Source organism: Heterodontus francisci, chromosome 37, assembly GCF_036365525.1.
Source record: "Heterodontus francisci isolate sHetFra1 chromosome 37, sHetFra1.hap1, whole genome shotgun sequence".
NCBI classification, from domain to species: domain Eukaryota; kingdom Metazoa; phylum Chordata; class Chondrichthyes; order Heterodontiformes; family Heterodontidae; genus Heterodontus; species Heterodontus francisci.
Window position 1 is genome coordinate 33,808,916 of NC_090407.1, and position 14,376 is coordinate 33,823,291.

The following is a 14,376-nucleotide window of genomic DNA, read 5'->3' on the forward strand; positions in this document are numbered from 1 at the left end:
CAAATGTGCAGACATCACAGGGGCTCACAGAAACCAGGGGTCTAGCAATAAAGAGGAGAAAAGTGCAAAAAGTCTCTTACAATGTGGTAAGTGAAGCAGAGGCAGCATTAACTGGGCAAGAGTGGTCAGTAAAACTGTACATCAATGGACAGGGTCTGGGCTGGAAGGATTTGCAGGCTTAAAATAAAATGCTGCTTTTAAAAAATTTTGCTCTTGCAAAAATTTTACCTTCAAACTGAATTTCTCTCTCTCTTGTGACTATGTTACAGCACAAAACTATTTTTATTTATTGGAAACTGTCCAACAGGGTGAGTTAGTGAATTGGAATTTCACCTTGCTAGCCTGGGTTTGAATCTAACCCAGATGGATGGGACAGGAAGCTCCTCCCTTTCTGTGAGGGCACTATGTGAAATCAGTTTGGGATGGTTTGAACTTAATTTCAATTGGGCATTGGCCCCCAGGATTTGGCAATTTCATTTAAAGAAGTTGTCAGGATGCACTGCTTGAGGGGATTAATATTAGATCTGGTGCAGGGCTATGGGGGAAGAGCAGGGGAGTGGGACTAATTTGATAGCACCTTCAAAGAGTTAGCACAGGCAGGATACGCTGAATGGCCTGCTGCGTTCTGTGCTGTATGATTTTATGTAGTTGGTATTCTTCTGAGGTTCAGTTAAGGAATTGTTAAAAGGAAATTCTATAGCAACCTATATTTAAACAGGCAGAGACAAAGGGTAAAATAAAGTAGGGGCTGATGAAAAGCAAGATGGAAGAGTGTTTTCACAGGAAAATACAGTAGAGAGGCCACTAAAGGGGCAATATCTTCAATAAAAGTGTTTGGCAAACCTTTTATTTGGGTGAATCAAAATAGCTGTGCACAATTTTTGTTATATTGTATATAAGGGAGCTTTACATTCGGCCATTAAAGCTTGTTCCCGGCATTGGGTGCCAGAAAGTGGAAATGTACTTTATTCCCCATTGTTGGCAGTCTTCAAGCTAATGAACAACAGCAACACCAATCTGCATTTATATAGCACCTCTAATGTAGTAAAACGTCCCAAGACATTTCACAGCAGTATTATCAGACAAAATCTGATACTGAGCCACATAAGGAAATATTAGGATTGGTGACCAAAACCTTGGAGGAGAGAAAGGTAGAGAGGTTTATGGAGGGAATTCGAGAGCTTAGGGCCCAGGCAACTGAAGGCACGGCTACCAATGGTGGCGCAAAGAAAATAAGGGATGTGCAAGTAACCAGAATTGGAGAAGCACAGAGTTCTTGGACGATTGTAGGGCTGGAGGAGGTTACCTAGATAGGAAGGGACGAGGGCAAAAATTTATCAAACAATAATCTCCTATTCCAACTGCTGCTGCCCAACCAGTTCCAAGTGATATACTTCAGTTCTGTTCATTCTATCTTCCCAGGCTACTCCTGTGGATCTCGCCGCTATTACCAGCAGCTTTTGGCTTTCAGTTGAGTGACATGTTTGGGGAACTCCAGTCTCCTGGTTTTCCAACTGCATATGGAGACAATATCTACCAGACCTGGAACATCACTGCTCCCAGTGGATTTGTGATAAAACTGTATTTCTCACATTTCAGCCTTGAACCATCCTACCGCTGTGACTATGACCATGTTAAGGTATCTCTACCTGTATTGGTGTTGGGAGTGCTGGTGGATATGGGGGTCAAAGAACATTCCAGAAACCAGCCTGGAACAGTATTGGTGTAAGAATTAATCTGGTCTTTAGAGTAACATCAGAAATCCATTTATGAAGGATTCTCTCTGTAGTAACTGGTGACAAAATATTAAATGCATTGTCAAATAAATGTTTGTGATTTTACTAGAAATGCAGAGGAAATGTTCCAATAGACTTATGATATCACCATACATAACAGTAAAAGGCATTCTTTACCCCAAGTTGGTTGTTGAGGATAGTGTGCATGAAACTTTTACTTTCATGTGGTTGTAAATTAAATAATTACCAGCAGCAGATGTGACTAGAGATGCAATAACCCAACTGGTCATGTAGATTGTTTCATGTCAACCTCAAAAGTGCTTACATTACACTAGAGTGATTGAAGGCTGGACAGCCAGCAATCAAGAGCTGCCAATTCCTCCAAGCAGGTCCAGAATGAAAGCTGACATCTCATTATGCTGCTTGGTACACAATATCTAGCAGCGAATAAAGTATCAGCCAACCTCAGTGTAAAAATGCACGTGAAGAAGAGTGTAAAAATTGTAAAACAAATAAGGACAAAATGAGAGGGGAAAAGAAGGGATTGAAATATTCAAATATTAATAAATAAAATGTGTTAACATGGTTGTATAAAATTTCTTTGAGTGTTTAAAATGGGTTCATGCCTTTGTTAAAGTAATGAATAGAGGTATTTTATACGTGCATTTTGTTTCTAATTTTTTTTTAATCCTGAAATCGGCAAGGAAAAGAAAGATAGGTTTAGGATCACGGGTGAGAGAAAAAGGCTAATTAAAAAAAAGTGCCAACATTTTGTTTTAATTGTGTTCAGATCCTGATCGTGGGTCAACAGCTGGCCAAGCTCTGTGGTGAGACCAGCACAGATACAGAAGAGGCTCCAGGTAACAAACAATTCTATTCCACAGGGAACAACATGACAGTGATATTCAGAACTGATTATTCAAACGAGAAGAACTACACTGGATTTGCTGCACATTATGCAGCCGTAGGTAAGATCTTACTTTATACCTGAATCTATAAGCAAGAGAGGGTCACTGTTTCAGAGTTGCGAAGGGATGGTATGGAGCAAATGCCAGGAAGTATCAGTTTTAACCTTGTCAAGACTCGCTGGCTACCTGTACCCAAATGGATTGATTATAAGATCCTTGTCCTTGTATTCAAATCCCTCTGTAGCCTTGCCCCAACCAAGCTCCACAGGTCCACCAACCATAAATCCATGAACGCACCTTTTGCTGCTTGGATACTGGCATATTTCTTTGTTCTCACTCCCTCTTGCTCTACCATCACTGACCATTCCTTCAGCCACTGTTCTTTCCTCTGGAACCCCCTCTCAAAATCCCTCCACCTGACGACCACCCTTTCTGTTTTCAAAAGCTTTCTTAAACCAAATTTTTGACCATGTTTTGGCAAGTCCATAACATCATTATCACCTCTGTTTTCTCACCTGCTTGATGCCCACCTTCCTATAAACTGCTCTAGGATGTCGCACCAAATCCCATTCACCGATTACCCCTGTGCTCTCTGATCTGCATTGGCTCCCAGTCCAGCAGCAGCTCAAATTTAACATTTCATCTTTGTGTTCAAATCCCTCCAATGACCTTGCCCCCTCCCTATCTCTGTAACCTCCCCCAGCCTTACAACTCTCTGAGATCTCTGTGCTCCTCCAATTCAGACCTCTTGGCCATTTCCAATTTATATCGCCCTGTTGTGCCTTCAGCTGTCTAGCCTCTAAGTTCTGGAATTCCCTCCTTAAATGTCCCTGCTTCGCTACCTCTCACTTTCCCTTCAGATACTCCTTCAAACCTAACTCTTTCACCAAGCTTTGGGTCACCTCCTATAATGGCTCATTATTTAGCTTGGTGTCAAATTCTGTTTGATAACGTTCCTGTCAAGTGCCTTGGGATGTGTTACTACATTAAAGGTGCTATATAAATACAATTTGTTGTTCCCTATATGAAGAGCACTATTGAACTGTAAGTTGTTGTTGAAGTATTTCTAAAACCCAAAGTATGGTCTACTACTGGAACAGGTTGTTAAGAAGGGTGATTGATGCTAGGAGGTACTGGACTCAGTTAAGACACAGCTAGATGCTGTAATGGGAAAGTGATTTGATTGGTATTCAAGAAGAATGGAATAAGATAGGAAGGAATATAGGAAATGGAGTAAACTATTCAGCTCTCGAGATTGTTTCACCATTCAAATAGATCATGGGTGATCCTTATCTTAACTGCATCTACCACATCCCCTCCTTGGTTCCATAATGCTTAATACTCCTGTCTAACAAGAATCTATCAATCTCAGTTTTGAAATTTTCAATTGACCCCCAGCCTCAACAGCTTTTTGGGTGAGAATCCCAGGTTTTCATGAAGAAGTGTTTTCTGGCATCACCCCTAAGCAGCCTAGCTCTAATTTTAAGGTTATTGGACTCTACCACCACAGAAAATTGTTTTTCTCTATCTACCCTATATACCAGAACTCTACTGCTGAAACATAATTTCCAATCCTTTGTATTCCAGCCCGTTTGAGATAAAGGCTAACAATCCATTAGTCTTTTTAATTATTCTTTGTACCTGTCCACTAGCTTTTAGTGATTTCTGTACATGGACCCCTAAATCTCTCTGCTCAACCAAACTTCCAGCTTCTAGCCATTTAGAAAATTTCCAACATCAAATTCTACCTGCCACAGTTATGCCTACTTACCTAATCCATCAATGTCCCTTTGAAACTTTCTGCTGCCATCGGTACTATTTATTGTGCCACCTAACTTAGTGTTGTCAGCAAACTTAGGTATATGCCCCTCTATTCCTTCATCCAAGACATTTATAAATATAGTGAAAAGCTGGGGGCCCAGTACACATGCGCGCGGAACACCATGAGTCACATTTCTGTCATTATCCCTACCCTCTGTGTTACAACCAGGTGAGAAAGAGATCTAGGGTTCCCTTTCAGCCTTCACCTGGTCTTATTGTAACAGGGTTTAATTTTAAACACACTGTGTTTTTAGCTCCCCCTTGGTGAATCCTTGTTCACTGCTTTCCAATTATAAGGCAAAGAAACCAGCACAAACAGGCTTCCTTAGGTTTAAAGAAGAAAAGTTGAAATTTATTAAACTTAAACTTAGACTCTAATTCGGTTAACGCCTGCGAATACACGCTGCGCCCCACTCTAGCATACATACGCTATACACACATGCAAATAGAGACAGAAAAGAGAAGAAAAATAAAGTGGAAAGGTTTGAGGCAATATCTGAAGAGTTGTTGTTACGGTTCTTCGAGCTCACTGTAGAAGCCTTGATTGTAGGAAGATCTTGCTTTTGTTGGGGCCCAGTATTCTTCTTAAACTTTGTTCGCTGTAGGAGACTTTTCTCTTTTGGGGTTCTTGTGTCTTCAGTGGATTCAGAGGCTTGTGAGAAAGAGATGGGAGCAGACAGGAGAGAGATCTTCTCAGTTCAGGAGCAAACAAACACCGCCCAAACAGTTTGTACAAATTCAAAAAACTCAGGTTGGCCAGTAGGTTAGTCATGTGACTGGCTGATTTGATCATGTCCGTTTGTGTATTCGGCCATCTTAGCAGTTAACCTGGAATACGAGCTCCCGCATCTTCAACGTCTGGTGATCAAAAGTCCATTGGGGGTTGAATGTCAGGGAATGGCTGCTTTGTCCTTCCAAACATCGTCTGTTAAAATGCAAATGTCTTTTCCAGCCATGGCTGATCTGTTCAGCAAGTCCTCCCCTCACTCTAGTAACAGTTGAAAATCAATGTTCATGACAACATTAATGTGCCTCATATTTGGCAGGTGGGGGCCTAGCATGACATCTACTTCCTAAACAATTGCCTATCTAAGCCAATAGGTTGCCTCCAATTCCATGCACTCTCATTTATTTAAAAATCTCATGTGGAACCTTGTTGAATGCCTTCTGGAAGTTCTTGTAAATAACATCCACAAACAGACCCTTATCTACCAAGTTAGTTAACTCCTCAAAAAATTCAACTAGGCTCATTAGACATGACTTTCCCTTTACAAATTCATGATGGCTCTCTCAGATCATCGCATATTTATCCAAAAGCTCAGTCACTCTGTTCCTAATAACAGATTCTAGTAACTTCTGCACAACTGACATTAGACTAATAACCATATCATTTCCTAGTTTATCTATCCTACCCTTCTTAAATAATGGAGTGACATTGGTAGTTTTCCAATCCAAGGCGACAATTCTTATAATGAGTGTGTTTTGGAAAATCATGATTAACACATCAGCAATTTCCTCACCTAGTTCTTTTAATATCGATATGTCTATCTTTAATCTCAAGTTCCACCATCGTCATTTTGTTTACTTAAATTGAATCTAGTTGGTTCCTCCCCTTGATGTATTTTTAGTTTTTCTTTTATTCCAATATTTTATCCTCATCCTCTACTGTGAAGGCTGGTACGAAGTAGCTATTTGGCAAGTCTGTCATTTCCTGATCTCCAATTACAATAGCACCTACATCTGTCATCAAGGGATCCACTTTAATCTTAGCCACCCTGATTTACTTAATATACTTGTTAAAACCTTTAATTTCTTCCTTGATATCCCTAACAAACTTTTTCTCATATTCCATTTTTGCAGCTCTTGCCACTTTCTTTGTATGGCTTTGTTATTCTTTATATCTTTTCTAGTCCATGGGATCTCCATTGTGCTTTATCTTTGTATAAGACCTTTCTTTTAGCTTTATACCATCTCTCATTTGCCTTGCTGACCAAGGTTGTTTAATTACACACAGAGCTTTTGCCCTTTAGGGGTATGTGCAATTCTTGTATTCCACCAAATATTTTTGAACACCCCACTGTTTATCCGTAGTTTTATCCGTTAATTGTCCTGCCTAGTCAATTGGGGTCAATTCCTGCCTCATCCCTCCAAAGTCAGCCTTACCTAAATTTAAAACCTTGATTCATGATTCACCCCTCTCCCTCTCAAACCTATAGTGAATTCTATCATAGTATGTTTGCTGTTAGTTATGTCTTCCCTTACTATTAGATTATTGACTAATTCAGGCTCATTACTCATCATCAAATATATGATAACTTGTTGTCTTGTTGGTTCAAGTATATATTGTTCAAGAAGACTTTCCTGAATACACTCAAGAAATTTGCTGCTTTTGGGACTCAAGTTGTTTTGCTTCCATCAGTCTATGTGAAAATTAGACTCCAGTTATAACTATACTGTTCTTGCAATAAACTTCTCCAATCTCCAGGTTTATGTATCATGCAACTTTATCACTGCCATTTGGAGATCTACAAACAACTCCCATCAAAGTTTTGCATCCTTTTCTTAGTTCTACCCATAGCATTTTTACTGCCTTGTCTTACTGATATCCCTTCTTTCTAACACAGAAATAGTGTCCCTTGTCAATATTGCTTCCCTTCCTCCTTTTCCAATTAGAGTCATAGAGTTTTACAGCACAGAAAAAGGCCCCTCGGCCCAACCCACCTGCGCCGTCCATCAAGCACCCGTCCAAAACTAATCACACATCCCCGCACTTGACCTGTAGCCTTGTATGTTATGGTGTTTCAAGTGCTCATCTAAATACTTCTTAAATGTTGTGAGGGTTCCTGCCTCTACCACCCCTTCAGGCAGTGTGTTCCAGATTCCAACCACCCTCTGGGTGAAAAACTTTTTCCTCAACTCCTCTCTAAACCTCCTGCCCCTTACCTTAAACCTATGCCCCCTAGTTATTGACATCTCCGATAAGGGAAAAAGTTTCTTCCTATCTATCATATCTATACCCCTCATAATTGTGTATACCTCAATCAGGTCCCCCCTCAGCCTTCTCCGCTCCAAGGAAAACAACCCAAGCCTATCCAGTCTCTCTTCATAACTGAAATGCTCCAGCCCATGTAACATCCTGGTGAATCTCCTCTGCATCCTCTCCACTGCAATCACATCCTTCCTATAGTGTGGTGACCAGAACTGTATACAATACTCCAGCTGTGGCCTAACTAGCGTTTTATACAGCTCTATTATAACCTCCCTGCTCTTATATTCTATGCCTTGGCTAATAAAGGCAAGTATCCCATATGCCTTCCTAACCACCTTATCTACCTGTGCTGCTGCCTTCAGTGATCTATAGTCAAGCACCCCAAGGTCCCTCTGACCCTCTGTACTCCCTAGGGTCCTACCATCCATTGTATATTCCCTTGCCTTGTTAGTCCTCCCAAAATGCATCACCTCACACTTCTCAGGATTAAATTCCATTTGCCACTGCTCTGCCCATCTTACCAGCCCATCTATATCGTCCTGTAATCTAAGGCCTTCCTCCTCACTATTTACAACACCGCCAATTTTCGTGTTGTCTGTGAACTTACTGATCATACCTCCTATATTCATGTCTAAATCATTAATGTACACTACAAACAGCAAGGGTCCCAGCACTGATCCCTGCGGTACACCACTGGTCACAGGCCTCCACTCGCAGAAACAACCCTCAACCATCACCCTCTGCCTCCTGCCACTAAGCCAATTTTGAATCCAATTTGCCAAATTACCCTGGATCCCATGGGCTCTTACTTTCTTAACCAATCTCACATGTGGGATCATATCAAAAGCCTTACTGAAGTCCATGTAGACAACATCAACTGCTTTAGCCTCATCTACACGTCTAGTCACCTCCTCGAAAAATTCAATCAAATTTGTTAGACACGATCTCCCCCTGACAAAGCTATGCTGCCTTTCCCTGATCAATCCCTACCTCTCCAAGTGGAGATTAATCCTGTCTCTCAGAATTTTTTCAACAATCTCCCTACCACTGACTTTAGACTCACAGGCCTATATTTACCTGGTTTATCCCTGCAACCCTTCTTGAATAATGGTGCCACATTCGCTGTCCTCCAATCCTCTGGCACCTCTCCTGCGGCCCGAGAGGATCTGAAAATTTGTGTCAGAGCCCCTGCTATCTCCTCCCTTGCCTCACATAGCAGCCTGGGATACATCTCATCAGTGCCTGGTGATTTATCCACCTTTAAGTTTGCTAATACAGCTAATACCTCCTCCTTTTCAATGCTAATATGTTCAAGTATATCACAATTCCCCCTCCCTGATCACTACACCTACATCGTCCCTCTTCATAGTGAACACAGATGAAAAGTAATCGTTCAAAAACTCATCCATGTCCTCCGGCTCCACACCAGATTGCCTATTAGATCCCTAATGGCCCCACTTTTTCCCTGATTATCCTCTTGCCCCTAACATACTTATAAAATGCCTTTGGATTTTCCTTTATCTTGTCTGCCACTGATTTTTCATGCCCCCTCTTCGCTCTCCTAATTACTTTTTAAAGTACTCCCCTACACTTTCTATACTCCGCTAGGGCCTCTGCTGTTCTCAGCACTCTGAATCTGCCATACGCCTCCTTTTTTTTCATTATCCAATCCTCTATATCCCGCTGATATCCAGGGTTCCCTGGACTTGTTGGTCCTACTCTTCACCTTTATGGGAACCTGCTGGACCTGAACCATCAGAATTTCCTTTCTAAATGACTCCCACTGGTCTGATGTAGACTTTCCTATAAGAAGCTGCTCCCAGTTTACTTTGGCCAGATCCTGTTTTATCATATTGAAATCTGCCTTCCCTCAATTCAGTACTCTTATTTCCAGTCCCACTATGTCCTTTTCTAAAACAACCTTAAATCATACAAAGTTATGGTCATTATCCCCGAAATGCTCCCCCACTGTCACTTCTACCACTTGTCTGGCTTCATTCCCTAGGATTAGGTCCAGTACCGCTCCTCCTCTTGTAGGACTCTCTACGTACTGGCTCAAAAAGCTCTCCTGAATGCACTTGAAGAATTCCACCCCCTTTAAGCTTTTAAGCAATTACCCTGTTCTTTCTAAAGACTTTTAACCTGGAATATTTATCTCCTAGTCATGCCCAGTTTATGGCCAGCTCTCAGTGGTGGCCACTGTGTCATACCTTTTAAGCTGAATTTGCGCTTCTAATTCACTTGCTTTATTTCTTAAGCATTAGTGTATTGAACTTTTATTTGAGCAGTAGACACTGTTCAGCCATTATACTATTATATTTTTAACACACATTTTAACTTACCACACTCTTTTTATCTCTTCTGCGATTAGACGTGCTGAAGAGCCTTCTTCATTGAAACTGATTTTATGAATCATTTCTTTGTTCAGTCAGGTGCCTGAAAGATGAGGGAACCCATCACTATGCTTCTGTTTCCAAAGCAGTGCTTTACAAAGGAAAGTACCCTGTGTGTCTTTTAGCATGGTGAAGAGACATTTAGAATGCTTCATCCTTTCTAGACCATTTTTTAATTGAATTAACTTTCTCATCGAATATCTAACACTTCTATTTCATATCAAGCAGCTTTCCTTTGACTTTTCTTCCTGTCTCTCTTTAAGATGTTGGCACTTGTTGGGGTGCGGATCCATACATACTGTAGGATCTCCCAAAAGTGAATATTTCTCATATATGAGCCAAGGCAGTGAATGTTGGCAGATTGATCAACTAAACCATCGGGGTAGCTTCTGTGACTTCAAAACAACTTGGTATTTACAAGCCGTTAAAGGCCCTCCTGTAATATAAATGCAGAACAAAGCTCCTCTAATGGCTCAACAGGCACAGCACTGCCTGGCAATGTTCCCTCTAAGCTGCACGGCCCCGCTGCAACCTGGAAGTCCCCACGTGGACCGTGCACAAGTTGGCCCCTTTAAATTATCCAGCACAGCTGCAAAAAAAATTTAAAGGGGCCTTGCACTCAAAGAAATCGCCTGCACACTCAAAACAAAAACAGAGAGAATGTTTTTGCCTGGTATAATAGAGAAAGAAGGAATTTGCATTTTTATACAGTGCTGTTCAGAATGCCCCAAAGCACTTCACAGCCAATAAAGTACCATATCTAATCTCAGCTGGAGTTAGGTTCACTACAATTGGTTTATGAGACCCTGCGCCAAGTAGCGAGAGGAAGAAGAAACAGTCAGGGTTCCTGCTCTTGATTGCTATCCTGCTAGAAATGTGATGCTGAGATCAGGAGCAGGAATAGATGTAATGTCTTCCATGAATGAATAGCCTGCACATACTTGTTGCAGTGTACTCAATGGATGGCTACTTGGATGAAGTACCGAACTGCTATCCAGGTCCATGGAGTCATACCCAGTATGAGACAGTGACAACAAGACAACGCAGCAGATTTAAACTTTGACCTTCTGTCATGCCTTGCTTTCATAGATATTGACGAATGTGATCAGACAGCTTTTGAAGAGCCATTCTGCGACCATCATTGTCACAACTATCTGGGAGGGTACTACTGTTCCTGTAAGCTGGGGTACCTCCTAGATTCAGATAACAGAATCTGCAGAGGTAAGAAAGTCAAAAATGTAGTGTGTGGCTCAGAGCTGAACCTCTATCCAATGCTTCTTTTGTCAAAAGCCACTCTCAAGAGTTATTGGACACAGAACTGTACCTGTAGTTCCCTACATAGTGAGATTTTGATTCCAATCCTGCCACTGACAGCGACGAGCAGGCATTTCCCAACAAGAAGGAGAAAGAACAACTACACAGTCAATAGTTCTATTAAGACCTTTCACTTGCTCAGTGGAAACTGGAATAATGCTGCCTCCCAGTGGCATTTCCTTGCCTTCTTTTAACCGAAAAGGAGCTTCGACCAAGAGTGGAGCGAACAGGGAGGTGAACTGCAAATGTCTTCCAGGCTCTATTATGAGTATGGCTACTCTTTGTCAAGTATTTTATTTTAGTATGGAATGTCCCAATCGATCAAATGATTAGTAAAACAAAATCAATCTATTTAAAGAAGCAAAGTATTCCAAGACCATACATTTTTGTGTGTTTTTCCCTCCCTGTATATTTACCATACAACTGGTACCTTATTCTGTTCCACACACCACCATAAATTAATATATTAACAAATATTCTAGCTTGGTTTTGTCTGGCGCTGAGTTCTGTTGCCTGATTTTGTTCTCACAGTCTCTTTGTTTTATTGATTACATCAACATACTAAGTCTCACAGCTATAATTTGCTTTGTCATTTAACCTGTTCAATGGTCCTGCAAACTTACCCTGATGTAAGAATACAAAGGAGCTTGTGCTAAGTGAAGCAGTGTGCTTATCAAGAATGAAATCTAAAGTTTATCAGTGTGGAAATTCTAACTGGCAAAGTTCAAGCTTGAACATAAGCTTGTACTGAATTTCTATGTGCACTATTGTAATATGGGCATTCATCGATGCATCTTAAGTATTTTAATATAAATTTCACCGATCAGAAATTCTAATCTATATTTGCTAAAATTATCAAACTATCAATACAAAGCTTAGTTCCAATAATACAGAATCACATAAGGCACTGGGTTACATTGGCAAAGGCACAAGGTATAAATCAAGGGTAATATAATCCATGTTGTGAAATGCCCCTGATATTTCATATGGAGCATTCTTTTTACATTTTTAATTGAATTTAGGAAAGTGTGTGTGCTTTCTTAGGTCATGGTAGAGAACTGGATATAGAATACTCACCGTTACATACATTGGGAAGGTTATATATTTTCATAGTGTTAGTTATTGAGGGTTGAGGATATTCTTAATGGACTTAGATCAGGGGCTCACTGAGCACTGGGTGTGATATGGGTGTGCAGTCTTTGAAAGAACTTGCATTTATATAGCACATTTTAAATCCTAAGCAGAGGATTATTTCTGAAGTAAAAACAAAAAGTGCTGGAAACACTCAGCAGGTCTGGCAGCATCTGTGGAGAGAGAAGCAAAGTTAATGTTTCAGGTCTGTGACCTTTCATCAGAACTGGCAAAGGTTAGAAAAGAATTGGGTTTTAAGCAAGTGAGTCATTATGGGTGGAAGTCAGAAACCGGAAAGGAGCAGTCACTTTGTTGGGAGTTTTCTATAGACCCCCCAATAGCAACAGAGACATGGAGGAACAGATTGGGAGGCAGATTTTGGAAAGGTGCAGAAGTAACAGGGTTGTTGTCATGGGTGACTTCAACTTCCCTAATATTGACTGGAACCTCCTTAGTGCAAATAGTTTGGATGGAGCAGTTTTTGTCAGGTGTGTCCAGGAAGGTTTCCTGACTCAATATGTAGATAGGCCGACTAGAGGGGAGACTATGTTGGACTTGGTGCTTGGCAACGAACCAGGCCAGGTGGCAGATCTCTCGGTGGGAGAACATTTCGGTGATAGTGATCACAACTCCCTGACCTTTACTATAGTCATGGAGAGGGACAGGAGCAGACAGGATGGGAAAATATTTAATTGGGGGAGGGGGAATTACAATGCTATTAGGCAGGAACTGCGGAGCATAAATTGGGAACAGATGTTCTCAGGGAAATGCACGACAGAAATGTGGAGGTTGTTTAGGGAGCACTTGCTGCGACTGCTGGATAGGTTTGTCCCGATGAGGCAGGGAAGGGATGGTAGGGTGAAGGAACCTTGGATGACAAGAGATGTGGAACAGCTGGTCAAGAGGAAGAAGGAAGCTTACTTAAGGTTTAGGAAGCAAGGATCAGACAGGGCTCTAGAGGGTTACAAGGTAGCCAGGAAGGAACTGAAGAATGGACTGAGGAGAGCTAGAAGGGGACATGAAAAAGTCGGCGGATAGGATTAAGGAAAATCCCAAGGCGTTCTACACTTATGTGAGGAACAAGAGGATGGCCAGAGTGAGGGTAGGGCCGATCAGGGATAGTGGAGGGAACTTCTGCCTGGAGTCGGAGGAGGTAGGGGAGGTCCTAAATGAATACTTTGCTTCAGTATTCACTAGTGAGAGGGACCTGGTCGTTTGTGAGGACAGCGTGGAACAGGCTGATATGCTGGAACAGGTTGAGGTTAAGAGGGAGGATGTGCTGGAAATTTTGAATGATATGAGGACAGATAAGTCCCTGGGGCCAGATGGGATATACCCAAGGATATTACGGGAAGCGAGGGAAGAGATTGCTGCGCCTTTGGCGATGATCTTTGTGTCTTCACTGTCCACTGGAGTAGTATTGGATGATTGGAGGGTGGCAAATGTTGTTCCCTAGTTCAAGAAAGGGAATAGGGATAACCCTGGGAATTATAGACCAGTCAGTCTCACGTCAGTAGTGGGCAAATTATTGGAGAGGATTCTGAGAGACAGGATTTATGATTATTTGGAAAAGCATAGTTTGATTAGAGACAGTCAGCATGGCTTTGTGAGGGGCAGGTCATGCCTCACAAGCCTTATTGAATTCTTTGAAGATGTGACAAAACACATTGATGAAGGAAGAGCAGTGGGTGTGGTGTATATGGATTTTAGCAAGACATTTGATAAGGTTCCCCATGGTAGGCTCATTCAGAAAGTAAGGAGGCATGGGATTCAGGGAAAGTTGGCTGTCTGGATACAAAATTGGCTGGCCCATAGAAGTCAGAGGGTGGTAGTAGATGGAAAGTATTCAGCATGGAGCTCGGTGACCAGTGGTGTTCCACAAGGATCTGTTCTGGGACCTCTGCTCTTTGTGATTTTTATAAATGACTTGGATGAGGAAGCGGAAGGCTGGGTTAGCAAGTTTGCCGATGACACGAAGGTTGCTGGAGTTGTGGATAGTGTGGAAGGCTGTTGTAGGTTGCAACGGGACATTGACAGGATGCAGAGCTGGGCTGAGAAGTGGCAGATGGAGTTCAACCTGGAAA

General features: G+C 41.7%; 1 protein-coding gene across 2 annotated transcripts in view; it reads left to right on the plus strand.

The window, feature by feature from the left end:
- LOC137352250 (mannan-binding lectin serine protease 1-like) overlaps positions 1–14,376 on the plus strand; it is a 27,925-nt gene continuing 13,549 nt past the window's right edge. Inside the window, exons 1-4 of one of the 2 annotated variants that reach the window (XM_068017510.1) lie at positions 1–86; positions 1,423–1,639; positions 2,527–2,704; positions 10,937–11,068. In XM_068017510.1, the coding sequence (XP_067873611.1) occupies positions 82–86; positions 1,423–1,639; positions 2,527–2,704; positions 10,937–11,068 (532 nt within the window). In that variant the 5' untranslated portion in view covers positions 1–81. The remainder of the gene's footprint in view (positions 87–1,422; positions 1,640–2,526; positions 2,705–10,936; positions 11,069–14,376) is intronic. The other variant, XM_068017511.1, reaches the window with a different exon arrangement.